Source organism: Taeniopygia guttata, chromosome 8 (genome assembly GCF_048771995.1).
Source record: "Taeniopygia guttata chromosome 8, bTaeGut7.mat, whole genome shotgun sequence".
In the NCBI taxonomy this organism is placed as follows: domain Eukaryota; kingdom Metazoa; phylum Chordata; class Aves; order Passeriformes; family Estrildidae; genus Taeniopygia; species Taeniopygia guttata.
This window is the reverse complement of record NC_133033.1, coordinates 5,774,607-5,797,370: the sequence shown is the minus strand read 5'-3', so window position 1 is coordinate 5,797,370 and position 22,764 is coordinate 5,774,607. Positions and strand designations below refer to the sequence as shown.

Genomic DNA, 22,764 nt, shown 5'->3' with positions numbered 1-22,764 from the left:
GGTTATGGCACACATTTCCCACTGAAAATGTCTCTGCTGGTAGTGAATGTTAGAAAAGAAAAATGAATCAGGGTGTCTTGTTGCTACAAGACTTTGGTAGTGAGGCGTCCATGTTACTGCTGTTAGGGCAAAATATTACTTATTATGTGAAGATGGTTATGTAATGATTCAGGGTTGGGTTTTTTGCTTTGGTTTTGTTTTTTCTCCCCTTAATTTATCTCTTGTCATCTTCTTTTCTAGCCTGAGAGCATTATCTCTTGGTGAGACTATTTACTTCTGTGCATTTTGCTAGATTTCCAGTGGCTGCCTTTCAGGGAAACAAGGATTATTAAAGTAGACATTTTAAGAGGCAGCACAATTCAAGTAACACCCATTAAGTCCCTTAACAACTTTTACAAGTATGAATCTTTGAAGCATCTCAAGAGGAATGAGGACTGACACAGAGTACTGCTAGCCTATGGTACATTAAAAAATCAGAAGCACAGGGAGTTTAAACTCCTTGTTCAAAGCCACATGAACTAATTGGTGGTAGCACAGATCTGAGAGTCAGGTCTTCAGATTTTTTAAGTTGGCCTTTCTGGTTTCTCTAGAATTTTTTTTTTTTTTTTTTTTTTTTTTGACTGGTGTCACGGCAGTTTTGCTCTTACCATTATGGTGATCCTGATAATCAGACATACCAATGTAAGAGACTGGGGGTAATAAAATGCAAAGCAAGTTTGGGGAAGTTGTTAATCTGAATGAAGCAAGTTTAAGCACACAAATTATTTTTATTCCTGGAAAATACTTTTGATTTATGTCTGTGATGTATGTAAAATTTGATTTACAAAGGACTTTTCCACTTAAATCAAGACAATATGTAAGGGAACACTGCTGACTGAAGGCTAAGCATCTGATTGTAATTTGTTCTCTGGCAGGTTTAGACAAGGATCTGGTGGTTGTTCCCTGACAAATGGAGAACTATTTCCAAGCAGAGGCATATAACCTCGATAAGGTTTTAGATGAATTTGAGCAAAACGAAGGTGAGTAATTTTGGAGAGGATTGTAGATGCATATCAGGTGTCTTCCACGGAGGACAGTATAGAAGAGGGGGAGATCTGTGATACCCTTTGTGAGTTTGAGTTGCAAATTAATCTCAGAATTTACAAAAAACATCTGTTAATTTTGCATGGTATATCTTCAGCATTTCTCAGTAGCATTCTATTCTGCTTCCATTCATCATGTTTACATTTGTAAAATTTCCTACTCCTTTAATAGCAAATGTGCCATACACTTCTAGTGAAAGATTTTGTGAAGCTTAATCTCAGTAGCAATATTTAAATCATTTATTTTAAACAAATCAGGCAAAATTTATTTTAAGCTTCTTTTTCAGAAATGTTTTATTAGCTCACATAAATCATATAATGAAGGTTATCATGTTCAAAGCACTAAATTTTTTGCCTAGTCTAATTGGTAATTCTTTGCTGTCAAGGAAGTTGAACTGTTCATTTTATGGGGGCGAGAATCTTTTCAGGCACTTCTAGCTGTCTAAAATATATTAATCAATACTTTAAATCTGCTTTTGCAAATTCAACCTGTTACTAATTGGGGTAGCTCTAAACTTCTTGAGTTCCAGAAACATTATGGAATGACACTACTAATGGTTGACCAAGGATGTTGGTTATGGCAGGTGAGCTTCATTTTTGTGCCCATATTTGAACACTCCTGCATTTCTATTTGGGACATTTTAATGCAGCAGGATTAAAAGAACCTGTAGCTTTAATATGGTAGTAAGTTTTGTTGTTTAAACCCTTTTTCAGATGCCGCTGTTTCACCGACTCTGCTGGGTGCAAAGTGGAATCAGATTCTAGATCCACCTTCTCGTCGCCTGTCATTCAACTCGGCTGTGGCCAGTGTGAATGAAGCTACAACTCCTAATGAATGTCAGCAGAGATTAAAGTCTTGCTCCTTGTCCCACTCAGTGACTACACCAACAGGAGGAGGGGATCTCTGTGCTAATGGAAAGGATTTTAGCATAAGCCCAGAGACCCCAGTCATGTGGATTGATGATCAGGCAGCAGCAGATGATCAGTTGATTAAAAGAAATAGTAATCGGGATGATCAGTGTTACTCTATGGAAGCAGGAGAAAAGAAATGTGGAAATACAGCTTGCTTGCCAGAGGAGAAAAATGTGCTAGTGGTGGCAGTCATGCACAACTGTGACAGAACACTACAAAGTGGTGATGTGGTGGATTGTACAAGTTACAGCAGTCAGTCCCTAATGGACTCTATTAGCTTTACACTGGATAATGAAAACCGACAGAGTGACCAGTTTAGCGTTACTGTAAATGGATCCACAGAAAAGGATATTGATACAGAAAAGCAGGTAGACAGGCTGTGCACCGAAGATGAATCTGTAAGTCATTTGATTAATGCTTCATCTGAAAGCCTGACTGCTGCATGCCCCTCCTCCCGATTAAAGGAGGATTTTAATATGAATAAAGATTTGCTGTTTTCAGAAGCTACAACTGCAGGGATCAATGCAGTGACTCTCTTACAGAGACCAGTTGATGGTACTGCTAAAATGCAAGAAAGTTGTGCGTCACTTGAAAATTTCACTAGTAAAGCCATTCCTCAGAGAACAGATCTAGAAGCTAAAAACTCTTCTGGTTCCAGTAGTGGAAGCTTAATTGTAGAACAGGAAACAACCCAGCAGTTGCAGTCTAGGCTCTCTGGGCTCACCGAGACCTGTCAACCTAACGTGGCTGGAAGTGGCAATTACAAGGAATGTGTTGCAGAGGATGTTGGTGCTGCTGAAGGCAAAGTCATTGAATGTGATAAAAATCTTGGCACAACAGAATTGCACAGCATGGCAGAATGTTATCCTGAATCTCAGGAGATGACTAACTGGGAGCTGACGAAGTTGAATGAGGTGAATAATAAGCAAACTCTAGGAGAGAATGAAAGACTTTTGCAGACCAAACAGCCTGATGATGCATCTGAGAATAGCAAAGAAGATGAAGATGGGGTATTGGAGGTAGGCATAGACTTAAAAGGGTCTGGTACAGATGAGCTTGGAGGGTCCAGTCTCTCTGATGTGATGGCTACATCAGCAGCAAGCTCTCTGTCTAATTGTTGTGATTCCTATGGAATGCAGAACCCAGTTGTTGCTCATGTTCCAAAGACTTTACCCTCCAAGGAAGACTCGGTAACAGAGGAAAAGGAGATCGAGGAGAGCAAGTCAGAATGTTATACTAATGTTTATGAACAGAGAGGAAATGATGCCACAGAAGGGAGTGGTCTTATTTTAAACAGCACTGGTGACCACATAAAGAAAAATTATTTGCATAATCTTTGTAGTCAGGTTTCATCCATGCAAGGGCAGACTTCACCAAAACCAGTGACTAACCTGCAATATATCAGTGTTCCTTTTGGTGGTGCAAGACCTAAGCAACCCACAAATCTGAAACTGCAGATTCCGAAGCCATTATCGGACCACTTACAAAATGATGTTATTCCCCCAAATTGTGGCGGTAATAGTAAAAACAAAAATGTCTTTGGTAAGACACAGTCAGGGGATACAGCAGACACGTTTCCTGGTGAAACATCTTCAAATGCCTCTGGTACTGGTTCTAATGGGGAACATTTGGACGAGTATGAATCTGGAGTCTCTAATAGTTCGTGCCTTGCAGTAGCCCCAGATAGTCCAGATAATGATCTCAGAGCTGGTCAGTTTGGAGCTCCAGCCAGAAAGCCTTTTACAACTTTGGGTGAGGTGGCTCCAGTGTGGGTTCCAGACTCTCAAGCACCAAACTGTATGAAATGTGAGGCCAGATTTACATTCACCAAAAGAAGGCACCATTGCAGAGCCTGTGGGAAGGTAAGTTCATCTTTTGTGAGTAAGCTCAAAGCACTCTTTTTTCCCCTGGTACTGCACAACAGTGCATCAGAGGGCTTGCTAAGCTACTGGATGTAGTTACCTGTGACATCTCTTCCTAAAAAGCTGTGTCTGAGTGAAGCAAAAATGGGAATTTCTGAGCTCTGATCTATTTAGGGTGCTAGTAAAGAATAACTAATTGTTTTTAGTCTCAATGAGCAGTTGTATTTGTTGATTGCAATGATCTTGGGTTTATGTCAGAACTTTTATAAAATGACTTGGTGCAGGAAACTGCTTTACAGAAATTACTGCCTCAACAATCCCATTAAAGTTACTGAAACAAATTTGTGCACTGGGAGTGGGCTGTTGGAATGCTGGCATTCCTGCTGGTTTACACGTCTGATCAACTCAGTTCTTCTCGGTCTTCTTTACTATTCTCGTATTGCTTACATTATTTTAAATAGTATTAACATGTTTTTAAACATACATTTGCTCTTGGGGAAAAAAAAAGTGATTAACTGTAACCTGGTGTATGGCTACACGGTGAGAAATGTCATAATGAAGACAACTAAAGCATAATTTCTGTATCACTTTTTGTTGTGTAAGAAATACTTTATTGTTGAGAGTGTTTTAACATTTTATTTGTGTACCATCTAGGTGAACTCGAATTCTTATGTGATGATTTTATTGTAAATTATTAACCTGTAAAATATTCCAAATGTCTTTTACTGAAATACATGTCAATGACATAAGTAGGAGCTCAGGGAGAAAATGATGATTCAAAAGCAGTAAACTAACACTCTTGTCAATTAAGTATGAATGAATATTGTAAAAAGAAATACTAAAACCAACAAGAAGTAGAATAAAAATAACCTCAGTTCATTTAGGCTTCACTCAAAGGTTTCTGAAGTTGATTAAAACACCTGGCTGTCATGGGTGATAATTTTTGCTACCAGAAGAGTGCAGGGAAAGCAGAATGATGTGGATAAAGGACCTTCAGCCCCTGGCCTACCTCTCCTAGGCCGCATGGCTTCTGCTCCCCAATCCAGCCAGAGGCTGGGTGGGCAAGGTCTGAGCTCTCCTGCTACTCTTCTGCAGACCAGAACCAAAAGAGAAAGTTCCCCTGGCAGTTCTCTGCTTGTAAAATCGTGTTCTCAGAGGCGTGTCCAGTGTTTTCAGTGGTCACACCAGGTGTCGATATTCAAATCTGACCACTGATTGGTTTGACCCCGACTTCCTGAGAAAGCTCATTTCCTTATCAACCTACAACCCCATACACTGACAAGCTTTGAGATGTTCCTCATGCACTGCTCCAGGACTTGCAGTTGGTTCAGCCCATCCTGCAGCAGCTTGGTTGCAGTGGAAATCCTCATATGGAACCAGTAACCACAGGTGATCAATGAGCATCACATAAAGCACATGCCTGCCTTCAGTGTACTTTTGGTTTACATCAGGGGCCTCATTCTTCTCATGGCTGTTAAGGAGAATCTGTAAGGCAAGGAAGTTAATGTCCATGATTTTAGCTTTGATGTGTTGACTTATAGTGAAATTTAGGTTGCTTTTTTTTTTTAAGTTGGACAAATGCGACTTTGGTTTTCATGTGCAGTAAAATTTTCTACTTATTTTTGTGTTTTAAACAAGTTTATTGCTTGGATTTAATTGCTTCTCTGTAATGACTGAAGCCATGAGTAGCACAAGTGAATGCAGAAAATTAAAGTATCTGTAAATGGATAAAACATGCAATGATAGAACAAAGCCAAAAATTTCTATGTGTTTTCTTCTTTTTACATTCTTCTGACAAACCTTGAGAAGAACCACCAGTGCCAGTGATATTTTTTAAAATATATGTGGGAAATGGATAAAATAAAAAATCCCTCTACTCAGTAGACAAACTGACTCAGTAGACTTAGAATGGATTGTTTGTAGAAGCTTTTGTTACCAAATGTTTGTCTGGGCCAAATTTGCACAGGTGCAGCCAAAAGATGTGGCAGAAAGGACTCATTAATAAATGCTAAGGATCAGTGTAAGTCAAATAATACTTAGTACTTACTAAGATTGTTTTACAGCCCTTAATTCCTGTAACATTCTGAGCAGAGAGAGAACAAAGCTTTGACAGACAAGTTCTAATGAATGTGGCTGCAGTGGCTTGAGAAATCCCAGCTGTCTGCTCCTGCTTTCTGGTTGCCCCAGAGCAGTTGAGAACTTTACTAGTAAAGCCATTCCTCGGAGAACAGATCTAGAAACTAAAAACTCTTCTGGTTCCAGTAGTGGAAGCTTAATTGAAGGAGCCACCCACTCCATGTGTGGTGTAGGTAACTACTGAACCACAGGGATGCTTCTGCTGTTAAATGTCTGAGTCTCTCTAAAAGACTTGGGGAGACACCATCTTCAGCCCTTCCAGTTATTTGTTTCTAGGGGAAGTCATGGGATTAAATATTTTGAACACAAGCTTTAGCACAACAGTTTCTTGTTAAGCTTTATTAACATCATGACAAATAATTTTAGTAGGGGTGAATGTATCGGTTCCATTTGGGAATAAACACTGCATTTAAAAATAGTTGAGTGGCAACTGGGAAGTCTGAGGTTTAATTTCAGGGTAATAATTGCAAAGTTAATGGATATCCACTATTTGGCTTGACAGAAAGTAATACACTTAAAGTAAATTTTGAGTTAAAATAAAGAATCTGATGAATATGTGTGAACACATTCATAAATTATATGTTACATATTTATGTACCTTCTATTGTCAGATTAAATCATCATCCTTGATAGGAAAACCAGAAAATTTGTATGCAATCTTTTTGAGAACCAAACTGATATTTTTCTACTAAAATATAAAAAAAACAGCAATTCCACTAACAACTAATGCTTTAACAACTCCTAGGGAACCTGAAAACACTAGTAACATATAAACTGGGTTTGTCACTGCTCTGTTTTTTTATAGCATGATGTACTGAGATAATGACTTGGTGATTGTTAATAACAAGTCTGACTTGTCAGTTGTGCTGGATTGCGTTCTCTGCATTACTGCTGCTCAAGGCTGATGCAGCCTGAGAGAGGAGATGTGGATGTTCTGTCATTGCTTCTGTTTTCTATTTTAATATTTAAATCATTGCATTTGGGAGCTTTCATGAATGTGTTGTTTGAAAAAGGTTCCTAAATTAGATATTAATTTGTGTTGGGCCTTCATTTATGGTTGACATTGATTTTTCCATGTTCAATACTGAATGAACTTTTGACTGGAAGTTTTGCCCAGAGAACTGAAATTTTGTTAAATGTCTCTAAAATATGCTGTGATGTTGTTATAAATACTTCCTAGAATATTTGTAAATTGGGCTAAGATGTAAGTGCAGATTTTTCAAATATATTCAGTGTTTTAAATATTTTCACATATGTGAAAGGGTGGATTTTATTTTTGCATTAAAAATCCAGTGTATGCTTAATTATATTTTGGTTTTGAAATGTTTGAGTTGTCATAATTAGAAAACATTAAAACTGGTTCTAATGAGACAAGGCTGAGTTTTCTGCACATTTGATTTTCAACTCTCGTGTTTAGTTCAGAACCTGTATTTGCTTATTTTGAACACTTGCCACTAAAAACGTCCAAGTAACAGGCTGCAAAGTAGTTGTAATTTGGTGTGATCTTTAACTTGGTTGAAATTTAATTAAGCTTAAATGCATTTATACATAACAATTCTGTGTAGCTTCTTGTCTATATTACAGAAATAATGCTGCTGGAGTGATGGAATTTTTTTTTTTAAATTTAGAAAGCATTATAGATCATAATAATGCATAGTGAATTGCAGAGATAATATCCACCCATAATTAGATTTTGAAATTCTCTCTTGATATCTGAACTCATTTGTTAGGCAGCTGCTGCTGTTTCTAGATCGCCTGAGTGTGAGATTACCTTTCTGCAGGAAGTGGATGTTCATCACTATCTTCACATCACCTGAAAAATAACCCTGAGGAACTACTGTTTTTTGTTAAATAAAGACAATATTATTATTTAAAACAGAAAAGAAATCATTAAGGGCATGTGTTCTGCAGGACTGTGAGAAGGCATTTGCTACTGTAGGATCATGTCTGCATGCAAGTGTGTTTTGGTGCACAAGCCATGCTCATGTTTGATGGTTTTGCTTGTCTGGAAAGCCTCAGGAATGTTTTCTGCCCAGGACTGGGGAGTTTTTATAGCTGGTTCAAGGGAGAACGACCAGCACTGCAGCTGCAGGAGCACTTTGTGCTCCCTGGGCTTTGCCCCAGACCCTTTAGCAGCCAGGGTGCCCAGAATGCAATTCCTGAGTTCTCCCTACTGTTGTGTTTGTATTCATGTCAGAATAAGCTTTTTCATAGAAATGGAGCAAGATTTTCTTGCAGTACTAATGTCATTCAGCTTTCTTAAATGTCTTGATTTATATGTTTAACACTTAAAGCATTTTGATAATCACTGTTCCTCCTCAACCGAGGAATAGCTTGCTAGATATGGAGAGATTAAACAGCTGGAGTTGCTATCAGAATCACAGAATTATTTAGGTTGGAAAAAACGTCTTGAGATTACCAAGTCCAGTCTTGTCTGATGACTGATCACTGCCTTGTCAACCAGACCATGCCACTGAGTGCCACATCCAGTCTTTCCTTAAACACCTCCAAGGACAGTGACTCCAGCACCTCTCTGGGCAGCCCATTCCAATGTTTAATCACCCCTTCTGTGAAGAAATTCCTCTTCATGTCCAAAAATTCCTTCTGGCCAATTCCATGTAGATGAATTGTACTACTGCAAAGAATTAATTAAGTTTGAATTAATCTGTGCTATAGTAGTCTCTTATATATATAGAATACTTGTGCATTGAATTCCTATTTAATTCTAGGAAGTACTCATGCTTTTTCTAAGACTGAAGTTAATTCCCAAATTGTTAATTCTCTGAGGGATTTTAATGTGGTAGGTATTTATTACCCTCATTGTCATTTATGCCAAACAAATTTTAAAAACACCACAGTGCACTATCGGGACAGAATGTGTTTATGTGTTCCACAAAATAATCATCAGGATTAGTAGTACAGGCACCCTGGATAGGTATTGGTCACTGTGGCTTTAATGGGGAAATACTGATATTTTTACCTCTGTATTTTGCATTTCAGGAGCTTTGCAGACACTCAGTTGTCCAGGTCCATCAGTTTGTCCCATATTTGTGCACACCCCTGAGCAGTTTCCCCTGTGTTCCAGGTGTTTTGTGCTGCGTGCTGTAGCCTGAAGTGCAAGCTGCTGTACATGGACCGAAAGGAAGCCAGAGTGTGTGTGATCTGCCACTCAGTGCTGATGAATGGTGAGTGGGCAGGGAATCTGAGATGTGGCACCTCACTGGCTTTGTTTGGAGCTGCAGTGAGGCCATCTAAAAAGAAAATCAAAATACTTCATTTGTATGGGTAAGTATTCTAAAACAGTAAAGATGCTTTGAGAGGCTGGCATGGAATCCCTGTGAAGAGTAGAAAAACTGGTAAGGTTGCAGTGAGTTTTGAAAGCTTTCATTTGGGAGTGCTCTACCAGGATTGCAAAAACTGTGCCTTTGGGGTTGGTTCAGAAGTGTACTCTGTATCCTTTGTTGCCTGAGTAGATAACCTGCTACACATTTAGATGGAATGCCAAAGAGCAAAGTAATGCAGTAGTGCCTGTTCTAGATCATGCATTATAGGAGACCTGGAAAGTAGTATTTACCCACAAATTAATCCAACTCCTCTTCTTAACTCCTTGGTGATAGAGTAAGAGGTCTTGTCTAAATACAGGTCCCCAAATGTGAGCAGCTGAGCTTAGATGGTTACATTCACACATTCCTGGAGAGTGTCAGACCCAGGGTGGTGCTGTGGCTAAGAGCCTGGTGAGAACATGGACACAGGACAGAGGTCCCAGGTAGTTCTGAAATTCACATGTAGAACTGAAAGGAAGTTCTATCACCTCTGCTTGGTGTAAGGAAAAACTCTGGGTTTGACCAGCAGGCTGTGGAATGTATTTTGTCTGTTCTTTACTGTATTAACACTTCAGAGCTGTGCTATAAACCTGGGCAAACTCAGAGCACTCTCTTGTGGCCTGTGAAAATCTCCAGAACTTCCCACACTGGCAGTTTCCTCTGGGTGATGATCTGTCCAGCTGAGTTACGCCCATGACACTGAGACAGCTGCTGCTGGAAGAGTCAATATTCAGTTCTTCTGTCTTGAATTGAGAAGGCTGAGAAATTGGATTAGGTCGAGAGAAGACCCATGTGGGTGCTTCATTCATGAGATAACCTGTCTCATCATGAGAAATTCCAGGCATTTTGGCTTATTAGTGGGAAAGTGAATGGGTGTCTTGGTCCTGGGGTTGGTATAAATATATATATATATATGGATTACTCTAACTTGATGCCAGAAGTGAGTTCAGTGGTAGGGGAAGGTCTGAGAGGTGCATTCTAGCATGTAAAAGGTAGGATGAGAAGTCAGAGAAATTCAGGCTCTGAATGCAAACTTTTAACTGTTAGGATTAGTGTTCAGTAATTATCAGGATGGTTTATCATGGAATCTCCATTGCTGCAATTGTTTAGCTAAACTTTGGAGACTTCCAACAAAGATTCTAACCAAGAATTAGGAAAATTGTGGTTTGTGTCAGCATCACACAATGTAATTTTGGCATTGTCTTTAGATAGTACTGCATAGTGGATTATTTTGTCTGTTTTTAGAAAGATCTCTTACTTCGTTGAACATCTAAACTATAACACTAAACTTAAGGTCATAGCTGTATATTTTTTCTCCGAAGAAGTTGAGTATTGGTTCAGGTTTGGTTGAAAGTAACTGAGTGCTTAATCTTGAGATGGCAATATGAAATTAATAGACAGTATCTGTTATTAAACAGGAATATAATTTTCTCAAAAAATTTCAAAAAGATGGACTGTTTCAAAAATACGTTAATCAGTATGCCGTTGTAGGTTTTAATTATTAATAATTCTTTACTCTAGGCCAAATGTGGAAGGTGTCAGGAAATTGTAAGTTATAATATCTAGAAATTAAAAACTGGTCCCAGTAATGATGCTGAAGGGGTTCTAAACTGTTACATTTTGAGATGGAGAAATGAACACATTTCAAGGTGTACAAGAAAAATACACTTAGCAAAAGACAGCTGGCTCTGTCGTGATGAGTAGGATTAATTTTCATCTGGGGGAAGAGGAAGAATCTGTAAATATTTTGTTAAAACAAAAGTGTTATTTTAAAAAGACATAATAAAACTGATCATATTATAATGATTTCATTTGAAAGCCTCTCTGTCCTGTTGCCAGGGCAGATGCACATTGATGGCAGCAAACAGTGACACCAGTGCCTTGTTCCTTCCAGGCCAGTGCTGTGCTTGCCCTGTCTCCCTGTGTTCCTGTCCCTGCTGCAGTGCTTCGTGGTGATGCTTTGGGTCAGTTCACCTGCAGCCTGAGTGCATCCCACCCCTCCTGATCCTTCCAGTTTCTTTGTCAGTGCAGCTTTTGGGGCTTTTGTCCCTGCCAGTGCAACAGGTTAAGCATTAATCTTTGCAAGACCTGGAAGCAGGGGTAGGAACTGTAAAAGCAGTTATTATTTCACTTGATTGCTCAGAACCTGGTTTGTGTTTGACTGGGGTGTGAGGGGAGGCTTGTGTGTTTTCTGGCACGTTTCCATGGCCAGGGTATGTGTTTCATCAGTTTCCAATGCTATTTTAGTGTATTTTCAGTGCTGACTTGGCACTTTGCTCCATTTAAAGAAGGCTTTAAGAATGCTCTTTTACTTTTCTAATAAAGGAGCCCTGGACATGTAACTTAGTGCATTTTTAATACTTTCTTCTTTCAGGACTTTTACTATAACTGGTATAGAATTGCTGTTCAAAACGTGCTTTGGTTCAAGTAATTTTCCCAGCTGGAATGCCAATACCTTTTTCATTGACAAGCATTTCACTATTGGATTTGCAGGTTGATGGGGGAACCAGGAGGGTTTATGTTCTGTTGAGTTCTGTTTGGCCTTTTTTTTGGTCTTGTTATTTCCACCTTGGTTTTCTAACAACTTGCAGCTGAAGGAGCCCAGGGATGTACAAGTTCTGAGAGCTTAGGTGCAGTCATATTTATGCCTGACTCAAAAAATGCATTTATTTTTAACACACATACAACATTTCTGGCATCTTGCTACAAGCCTTCCTTAGAGGTGAAAAAGAAGTAGCACTGTGGAGATAGTCTGGTTTACTCACTGCAGGATATTTTCCTATGATAGATGTTGTTGACAAAAAAGATTTAGGTGTTATTTTTTGGCCAATTGAATTAAGGCTCAAGTCATGCCTTCCAAATTAGTAGCATAAGTGTGTTTTTACAGATAAGAATTAAAGTTGCTGATCTGTACACAACTGCCCTGCACACAAAGAAATGCAGTGTGCTCTTTTATCATAAATGAAAGCTAAATCTGCTCAAGTATTTTGTATGAAACATTTGTAGTAAAAATGTCTATTTCTCCACACATATATATTCACGTTGACTGAAAACAGTCAACGTGTACATAAATATATATATATATATATATTTATGTACACGTTGACTGTTTTCAATTAAATCTTGTAAGAAAAAAGCAAAATTAAGCATAAGGAACTAAGCATCACTCAAGTAAAAAGAAGTATTTTCAGAAAATACTTCTCTATGGACTGATATTTTTATTGCACAGGGCCAGTGCAGCTTCTCCTCGTGCTTTTCTTTCATAATTTTAGTCTCCTGGGCTGTTACATGGAGGGAATGGTCTTTGGGAGGTGGCAGGGTCCGTACTGACAGCAGCTGAGAACTTAACACAATGTTTTGGACTGTTAGATATCTTCCTCTGTGTTCATGGCTCTTGTTCTCTGTTTGCTTTAGCTCAAGCCTGGGAGAACATGATGAGTGCCTCAAGCCAGAGCCCTAACCCTAACAATCCTGCTGAATACTGTTCTACTATCCCTCCTTTGCAGCAGGCTCAGGCCTCGGGAGCCCTGAGCTCCCCGCCTCCCACTGTCATGGTACCTGTGGGAGTTCTGAAGCATCCTGGAGCAGAAGGTAGGAACACTTCCTTTTTTTTCCAGTTTACCTGTTGTAAGCATTTAGGAAGAATATCTGCATTTCATCCATTCCAAATTATGGCTAATGCCAGTGTGCTATTCCTGCCCTCAACAGGGACATCAGGTTTTTCAGGACATGTAAACTGTGGTTTGTGTCTGTACATGATGCTGCCACAGGGGATGCACCAGGTGATATCCTAAGTTCCTTCCAATCCACATTTTTATATTTATTTTTTCCATTTTGCTGTTTTATACTCAGATTTTCCAATTTCCTAGCCAGTGTTGCTGCAAGATGTTAAATGCTTTTTTTTTATGTTCTCTGCAGTGGCTCAGCCTAGAGAACAAAGGCGTGTTTGGTTTGCTGATGGGATTTTACCCAATGGAGAGGTTGCCGATGCAGCAAAGCTGACAGTGGCTGGGACAACTTCCACGGGAACCTTAGCAGTGTCTCATGATCCATCAAAGCCCATGGCCAACAACACTTCATCAGCAGAAGTAAGGGAGTGTTTGGCATTAAAAATCCTGTGTTGTGAGTGGCCTGTGAGTTGCTGTGGTGACTGCAATAAGACTGATGCAGGAAATCTGCTCAGGCTTGTCTTAATGTGTTGCATAGCAAGTGTTGTCCTTATTTGAATGCTTGCAGAGTGCTGAAACAACCATATCTTTTTAAATGAAATGAAGAGTTTTGGGGCAAAGCACTAAGAATGTTTGTTGTCTCTGTGGCTTCCAGCTATTTGGCTCTATAGCGGGTGTGTGAAGAATATTTGTGTAACATGTGCTTTAAAAAAGGTGAGTTGTGGTCAGTAAGGAGTTTGAAACAATAAGATAATCAGAGTGTGGATCAGAAGAATATTCTGTCACAAAATTTAGTATGCAGGAAAGTGCAGATAAAGTTAAGAATGTTAAGTCCACCATACCCCATGTAAGTGGAATTGAGACTCTGAAAAAAGTTCAAATGGACATAGATGCATTAAGATTTTGTGAAGAAAGGGCTATGTATGGTGTTAGAGAAGGGAGTTACAGGTTCTGAGCAGATCTTCTATCAATAGTTCACATCCAGGAGTTATCATATGATTTTCTTTTGTTACAGAGCCAAATTACTTGGTGCTTCTGTTTCTCCAGCAGACATGGACTCCTACATCTATAATAATTCATCCATCCAGCTCTTACATTTTTATTATTATTACTGTTTTAATGTTGTCCTTCCTTGTTGTTTGCTTCTTGTAGACTGATAATGCCTCTGTATTCTCGGGAAATATAACTCAGGTTGGCAGTCCTGTTGGCAGTGCAATGAATCTGATTCCTGAAGATGGTCTTCCTCCAATTCTCATCTCCACTGGAGTAAAAGGAGGTGAGGGCATAATTTGGCAGCCAGCTTTTATGCTTACCAGATGCAATAATCTAGTGGCTACTGTGTTTATTTTAAAAATAAGATGCTGGCAGTGTGTTGAATATTGGAAGGAATTCTCAGTAAGCACTCATGGGTAAATGTTGGCCACTCCTTTGCACAATTGGTCCCTATTTGCATCCAGGAAGAGCCCCACCTTGCAATGAAATTCCTGGAACAAGTAAAACATGAAGCAAAGAATTAACTGCAGTCCAGAAACATGTGCTAATTTCTTTACTAATCAGACTGTGGGGAATGTTTCAAACAGAGATAGGTTTTAATTATCCTTATGAATATTCATTATTCCAGTCTCTGAAATTCTTCTGGAACATGGGCTGTGTCTGAGGCATCTCCAGGCACTGGATTCAACAACACTATTGCACATCTTGGCCCACAGTATAGCTTTTAGTCATTGTGATATCCCCTTATAAATAATCCAAATCAAGGAGGCTTCAGAAAATTAAAAACTAATTTTGAAAATATTAGAAAATGTGTGTTTGTTTATGTGAAGTCACTTTCCACAGTCTGTTTCATGACATCCTTTAATACATTCCTTGAATTAACTTATTTTCTCTTATTTGGTTGTTTTATTCTTATTGGATATTTTGCTGTCACAGTGCTTTTCTAATGTTAAGCTGGAAGTAAACTTTTATTGCAGGATAGTGTCAAAACCAAAATGTGAGCAGTATTTAATTTCAGATCTGTTCCATCCTGTGTTAGCTGTTTATGGTAGTTCAGGTAGTTCAGCCTTACTGTGATTTAAATAACAATTCTTAACTTCTTAGTCATTTGGGATTTCAGTTGACATTGTGACACACTTTTCAATTTGATTTCAATTTTCTCCTCTAGTTGATACTGAAAAATAGTTATTTTTCTGAAACAAGATGCACCTTTCTAAGGATGTACAGAGGCTATTTCATAAATTCTGTTGAATTTTGAAAATACCAGCCTAGGAAACAATCACTTAAACCACCAATAATTAAATAAATTTTTGTCTAAAAGGTCAAAACAGTAAAAAGAATTTGAATTGGGGTTATCTGATTATAATGTAGAGTCCGTACCAGTAATTCATGTGTTTGTTTCTTTCGTAGACTATGCTGTGGAAGAGAGACCTTCTCAGATCTCTGTCATGCAGCAGCTGGAGGATGGTGGCCCTGACCCTCTAGTATTTGTTTTAAATGCTAATTTGCTGTCCATGGTGAAAATAGTAAATTGTAAGTGTTTATTATTAAATAAGTCTTAGTCTATGAGAAGGGGAATGTTATCTAGATTATCAGTAGGAGCAGCAGCATTTTTATTTGGTAGGAGAGTCTCAGAAAAAGTGTACAGGTTGAAAACTTTGTATTAAACCATATTAGGTTAAATGTCAAAAGGCCCTTTTCTGGTGATTTAGGTATCACCAGAATTTAAGGTAGAAAATATAAACTAAATATATTCTACATAAATAATTTTATGTAGAAAATATAAACTGGACTGATAAAGCCTCCAGTCTCAGGTTTGGAGATCAGTGTCTCCTGTAGAGCTTAGCAGGGCAGGGTATTTTATCACCCATTTTCCTTTGGTTGCTTCACTTATTCCCCTGTCATCCCATTCTGGAAAAAGCTGATGGGATCCCCAATACTGCAGAGGTTCCATGCCCCTGTGCACCTCTTCTGTCCCTTTGTGTCCTGTGCCTGTGTGTACCTGTGCTGAGGGAGGAGTGGGGAGGCACATGGATGGCTTCTCATGCCAGTTCCTCAGCTATTCCCTACTGGATAGAAACACAATGGAGAAATTGGGAAGGACAGTTTTGTATGAATAAGTTGTTTATAAGCCTTTCAGCATCTCTTGGATTGCAGTACAATGTTTTACAAATGTATGAAAAGGTAATATATTATAGACACAGGTTTTATTTCAATAACTTAATATTCTCAAGAAATGAATCTCAGAACATGTATCATTACTAACATCCCTGTGAAGCAGAACAACACAGTGAGGTCTCATGGAGACACCTGACATCCAGGTCTCCATATATTAAGGAAGATATCACTGCTGGAAACTGTTTTAGTTGTCTGGATCATGGTACACACAGCCAACAGCCTACCCTGTTCCCAGGCTCCTTTGTTCCCATTTAAATCCTGTCCTTTCATTTGAATACAGAAACTGCTAAAAGTCTGTTCTGTGGTGTTAATCCCAAAATCTGACTGGGAGCTGTAATACTCTGGTTCTTCCTTAGCTGTAAACTGGGAATTACTGAGCTGCTCTTGTTTTGGATGTGCTTGCCCCACGGTAACAGATGTAGGACGTAATTTGTTTGTGTGACAGATAACACAACAATACGTGCTGTAAAACTGCTCCTTGCAAGAGCTGTCTTCCTGCAGTGAAATTCAGGCATCCTTTCTGCAAATCTGCTCTGCTGATCCATGTTTGCCTCCGTGCAGATGTGAACAGGAAGTGCTGGTGTTTCACCACGAAAGGCATGCACGCCGTGGGGCAGTCCGAGATCGTCATTCTCCTGCAGTGTTTGCCTGATGAGAAATGTTTGCCTAAGGATATCTTTAACCATTTTGTGCAACTTTACCGGGATGCCTTAGCAGGTAGGAATGCTCTCTGTTAAAAATGTTAAAAATCATTCAGGGTCAGATACATTTTTATCACAGCAGATGGCTCTTTTTGAAAAAAGGAAAAAAAAAAAAAAGAAAAGGAAAAAAAAAAAGATATTAAGGATAAAAGCTGATAGGGAGATGAGTTGTTGGTTTTTAGTATCCAGTGTTCTAGTCATCTCACCAGATAAAATGCTGCTAACCTGGGGAGCTTTCCAAAGATCTTCCAGCCAGAAAGAAAATGTTGAGAATTCTTGTGGATAGTATTTCAATATCTCCTGACCAGGTAGTTCAGAAGTTTGATTCTCATACTGCCTGTGTCTGTTACTACATTATGGAGATCCTATTTATATTTTAAAATTATATATATATATATATGTGTGTGTACCTAGAATGAACTGTAGAGCACGTCAGAAATTATCCCTGAATACTGAATTTTTGTATCTTTGATTGCAAGATTTTTAAATAAATCATTGCACATTTTACATTTACTAAGTAAATAGGCTTCCACTTCTAGGTATTATTGTTGGACCTTAGAATTCAAAAATCCTTGCATAAGGAAATATTGTAAGTATTTGGTTCCACTCATCAGAAGATAAAGCTTGTTTTCTAGAGGTAAAATTGGATCACATTAAGGTTATATGCTGAAAATACATTTACAGGAGGTTCTGGTTATAATTCGTAATGTCTTTGGAGTGATTGAATCCAGTACTTTAATAAAATAATGAAAGATATTTGTTTCCTAAAATATCTTTGTACAATAAAGGTCAGCCTGTGCAGAGAGGTTGCCAGGTTCAGAATGTATTATTATCTCGTGTCATAATGGATCTCGTGTGCATGGCAAACAACTACTGTTCTAAACCTCAGTTCATTTTCTTTGTCTTATAATGATGTTATTCAGAAGGAGATAGATATGAAAAATGGCAAGCATGTGTATATAAATGCATATATATGTATATTGCAGATATAAATCCAGCTTGGTGTGTATATTGCTATGAAGTTCTGTATTATAATTACACAACAGAAATACATAATTTATAACTCCTACATAATGTATTTGTAATTCTTTTTTTAGTACTGTAGTGGTAGTAATTTGATATCCTACAATTCTACTGGTGCAAAGAGCTGCTTACTATTGTAAAATTCTTAATCAGAAACCAAATGTCGCTGTTGAGGAATTCCACTGTGTGTTTTCTTTTGGTAGGATCTGCTGTGTGTTGTGTTTCAGACATGAAGGATGAGTAGACAGACACCTTCAGTTACTGCATAATGCCTGCAGGTTTTGTAGATAGTGCACCTTGATGAATTCCCAAAGCACTTGGGAATGCTCTTTCAACATCCATCCTTTTTTTCTTTCCAAGGCATGCATTGAGAGGCAGAAGGATCTGTTAGCATATTTGTAACTTGGCTGCTTTAAACATTATTCAGGCAGAGAGGAGGTGATGCCGTAGGGGTTTCAGTTGGGTGTCTGTAATCCCTTGGAAGTGGTTAGCAGTTCTGCTCTTGGAGGTGGAGCCGTGCTTTCCAAGCTGTTCATTTCAGAGGTACTGCACCTCTCCTGGCAGTGAGATGATTTAGACATTTAGAGCAAACAAGAATTCCCAGTAGAATTTAGAGACTGTTTAACAGCCTGCCTCGCCATTTCATTTTTCATTATATAATATGTCGACTTAAATGTATTCTATATCAGGAAACTGAAATAAATTCTGTGGATGATTTTATTTATTTCCTTTACTATAAGTTTTCTTAAAAACAGTAATAAAATAAAAAGGCACATACAGTACTTTTTATTGGAATGGAAACAAGAATTACTTTTTATGTTGTTGATATTGCTTTGAAGTGATTTTAGATTTCTTGGTCTTGTTTTCAGCGGGAAAACACAGCATCCCTTTTTGTTTGTTGGATTAAAGCCCAATCCATAGCAAATGATTTCTGCATGAGTCACATGAATTTAGGAGCTTGAATTCTGTGCTGAAGCCTAGAAGCACAAAGTACTTGTATGTACTCGTGCCTCTTCCCAGATGTTTCCACTTTCCTGAGGGGCTGACTTGTTCTGGAGGCAGAGTCCTGCCCTGTGTGCTGGGTGTTGTTTGCAGGCTGGCTCTGGTGGGAGGGTAGCAGAGAGATTTTGAAGGATAAAATGGTCTTTTTCACTGTAGGCTATATGCATGTGAGTTACAAAAAAATAAAGTCAGTTAAGGCAAGTATTTATTGCTGCTCACCTCTCATCACTTTACTTTTCCTTTGGCCCCTCTGTCACCAAGCTTCCTGCTGTGTTGCTTTTCTGTTTTTGAAATTGGAAGCTAATGATTTCTGTTGTGGTTGTAGTAGTTGCAGTGCTGTAGTAGTAATCCCATGATTATCCATGTCTGTTGGCTGTAGGCCTGGCAGTGAATGGGAAAATGAGGATTTCTGTCCATCTGAATGGGTACTTTGAGGCAGTTGGATGTGTTAATGTAGTGCTGCCAGAGATGCCCTAGTGCATCAACTCTGTGCTGGAAGACAATAAAAGCTACTGTTACTTTTGTAGTGGAAATGTAAATCTGACAACTGCCTGAAATGGCTTTTTGGTCACCCTGGTTTTTGGGGATGTTCCTTCTGAGGGTGGGTCTATCCCAGATCCAGTTTGTGCTTTTTTTTACCCAGCATGGTTTTAATCAAATATGATGGTAGTTAATAGTAGATCTGTAAAGAAGCCCATGTAGATGTTCTGAACAGAGAACAGGTGAACCAAGTAATACACCCCTGCAATTGGTCTGTGGAAAGGTGGAGACAAAATCAAACTTCATGAGATGAGTGAGTGATGTTAGGAACACTGCCACAGAGTAGCCTGAGAAAGTTTTGGATGCTGGCAGCTGCTGCTCTCACTGGTAGTAAGTGAAGCTTTATGGCCCTTGGCAATAGGAGTAGGTTCTTTCCAAATTACTTTCTGATGTGTTTCAATAGAGACACTGACCATGGCCAGAACTTTGAATGTGGAGCTGATAAGGAGGTTTTTCTCAATTTTGGCATCTGCATCAGATGTGTTGGGGCATCAGGGTACATTCATGGTCTTGGCTCTTCTGTTGCTCTTTGTGGCTCTTGGAGTGATTTGCTTTGTGTTCCTTTTCCAAAGGAAATGTGCTCAGTTGCTCTTGAAGAAAATCCATCTGGCAAGATTGTTCACAGGTGAATATTGCTTTGCATTTCCTGCTGCAGGACTGGGGTGCTGGGGTTTTCAGGATGCCAGCAGAGTTTGGTACATGGCAGTTTCTGGCTGTTCTGGATGGCAGTGGAATGAGGCTGAGGGACTTTCCCAAGCCACAAATAAATGCCGTGCCTGAGTCTGGATGCCGTTACCTTTTTTTGACCTGGCATTAACCAAAAGATAGGAAGCATGCATTAAGAATTTAACCTCACTGGTTTTTGGTAAAAGTACCTAACTAGCTTAACCACATATTGAGGGCAATAAACAATGCAGGAATTTTTTTCCCCCCATCTACCTTTCCTGGTATAGACTATTTTGAGGCCAGAAAGGATTGCCAAACTGCTATACAAAGCACATTGTTCATCATGGAGAGATATCTAAGTGAAGAATTCAAAACACTGTGGATAAAAGAACCTTTTTTTCCTAGAGAATTTTGTAGGGATGCTTAAGATTTAAAGTCAAGGATAACACAGTATAATTGAGAAGAGAATAAGTACTGACCTCCTGTAGAACTGCTTTGGATGTATCATGCACACTGAAAGCACTTCCTAAATAATGTCAGTTGTCAGATATCAGGTCCTGGAACTTAATATATGGAAAGGCACCTTTCTGCTCACTCTGAGATTGCCTCATTAGAAAGGAAGTTGTGATGTGTTTTAAATTAAATTACATGCTTTTGCAAAGGATAGTTATTTTTGAAGGTTTTTCTGACGCCTACACTTTCTCTACAAGCCTCTGAAACTGTTCTGTGCTTAAAATGTGTAATGGTGCAGTGGGTTTGGTTTGACAATGTCAGGCTGGGAATAGCAACTTCTTGGTGAGGCCTTGGCTTGGAATCATCTTCAGAGACAGGGCAGGAAGGACTGACAGCCCCTGGTGAGGTCAGAAATGTTTGAGGGACAAACCCAAAGAAGCTTTTTGACTTGGTTGTGCTGACTGAAAAGGGCAGTAAAGAAGTGTGTAGGGTAACACTTGCTTCTTCCTATGCTGTCCACATCCAAGCTCTTGAGCAGTTATAAATAATGAATTGCAGCACAGCTACCTAATCCCAGTAATTTGTCCTGTTGAAGTGGTGGCAGCCTCTTGGATCTTGCACTTTGCAAGCTGCTTGTGTCAGAAGGAGTAATTTATGATGCTGTGGCTTATGGAAGGAAAGGGCTGAGCAGCTGAGTTGCAGATTCAACTCTGAGGGTTTGTCTGCGTTTCTGTTGGCTGAAAAATTATTATTAAGGGGCATCCCAGGTGTGTGAGCCTTGAGGCTCCATCTCCTGAAACAGAAAAAATAAGTAGTCATCCCCTCATGCCGCAGCACTTGGCACCAGTCTCAAGTGGAAATGTCTGGTTGCTTTGTCATTCCAGTGGGCAGTGCCACACGTCTCAGATCCATACAGGATTGTACAGCTGCACTTTGCCTGCCCTCTTGCACACAGAAAATACACAGAAGAGGGGGCAGAATTCAGTGCAGTTTGGCAGTTTATACACGTCATACACTTGAAGGGTAAAAAGGATTTTTGTGATCATGTTGTTGGAACTGAGAACCTCACCAAGTAACTTTATTATCAGGACTGTAGCTCTATTTGGGTAAGAACAGATGGGAAGGGGAAAAGGAAGTATAAATGAAGAAGAGGCGATTAGTGAGGGTAGGTGGAAACTGCAAAAGCAAACGAGTGCCAGCAGCTATTTTAGATAAGTGAAAATCTTTCTCATGAACACCAGTGCATACACTGGTTTGCACTCACTAGCAGGATGCCCACGTTGGTGCACTGGTGGTTCACTGAGCAGGCATTAGTGTCCCAGCACAGCTGACAGAGCTGCATTTGCACATAGGCAGGAGCAGGGATTCTTGGCACCTGACATTTGATTGGCTCTGTTATTCATGGTCATTTGATCAGTAGCTACTTTTCATCAAGTATGCTCAGCTGAGAAGTTGTAGCCACTCTAAGAGTTCTGGAATGTGATCTGGGTGATCATGTCAGCTTTGGCCTATGTGTATCTGTAAAATTACAGGTTGTCTTTGCAGGACGGTGGCAAACTCTGAATGAGCCTCACCCTGCTATGGGGTGCTAGGCTGCCAAAGCTGTCACCTTCTAACAGGGAACCTAATATCTTACTTTGTGCAGCATTTGTGAGTACAGAAAAAATCCACAAAGGGGCCATGAAATTTGTAAAATAAGGAACCCCTTGAGCTTATTTGTTAGTTGGCGTCTAAAAGGAGCCTTTTGCTTACAGACCTGCCAGTCACTATATGTAAAGCTGGAGGACCCAAGGTAATGTGAAGGACAATATTGAGAGATGATTGTGCCAGGGTGGTCTGGAGGGGTGCAAAGCAGTATGGCCACATCTCCAGAGGGAGAGCTGGAATAGCTGTATTATTATAATTTGTATTACTGAGGATGTCAAAGTATCACTTCTGTGACTCATGTTTTTACTTACGTAAAACCTGGCATTTGTCTGTGCATGTATCCTGTGTAAAAGGAAAAAAACTTTCCAGGCAGTGTCCAGTGGATGTGCAGATGTAGATGTGCACATAACTGCTTTGAGTTCAGATACAAACGCTCTGTTATGAGGTGGTGGAGAAGGAGCAGAAACTCCTAGTTAGCCATCTCTGTCTGCAGGTGGGAAAGCCTGGGATTGCTGCAGAAGCCCAGGAGGTCTGTATGAGTACCTCAATCCCATGCAATTCCTCATGAGTGGTGTGAT

The 22,764-nt window shown here is 39.4% G+C and overlaps 1 protein-coding gene across 3 annotated transcripts in view; it reads left to right on the top strand.

Moving 5' to 3' along the window:
• ZFYVE9 (zinc finger FYVE-type containing 9) overlaps window positions 1–22,764 on the top strand; it is a 57,290-nt gene that overhangs the window by 19,669 nt on the left and 14,857 nt on the right. For all 3 annotated transcript variants that reach the window (XM_072932723.1, XM_030278774.4, XM_072932722.1), the window contains exons 3-10: window positions 915–1,019; window positions 1,797–3,856; window positions 9,078–9,177; window positions 12,730–12,906; window positions 13,234–13,403; window positions 14,136–14,259; window positions 15,387–15,509; window positions 16,716–16,871. In XM_072932723.1, the coding sequence (XP_072788824.1) occupies window positions 950–1,019; window positions 1,797–3,856; window positions 9,078–9,177; window positions 12,730–12,906; window positions 13,234–13,403; window positions 14,136–14,259; window positions 15,387–15,509; window positions 16,716–16,871 (2,980 nt within the window). In that variant the 5' untranslated portion in view covers window positions 915–949. The remainder of the gene's footprint in view (window positions 1–914; window positions 1,020–1,796; window positions 3,857–9,077; window positions 9,178–12,729; window positions 12,907–13,233; window positions 13,404–14,135; window positions 14,260–15,386; window positions 15,510–16,715; window positions 16,872–22,764) is intronic.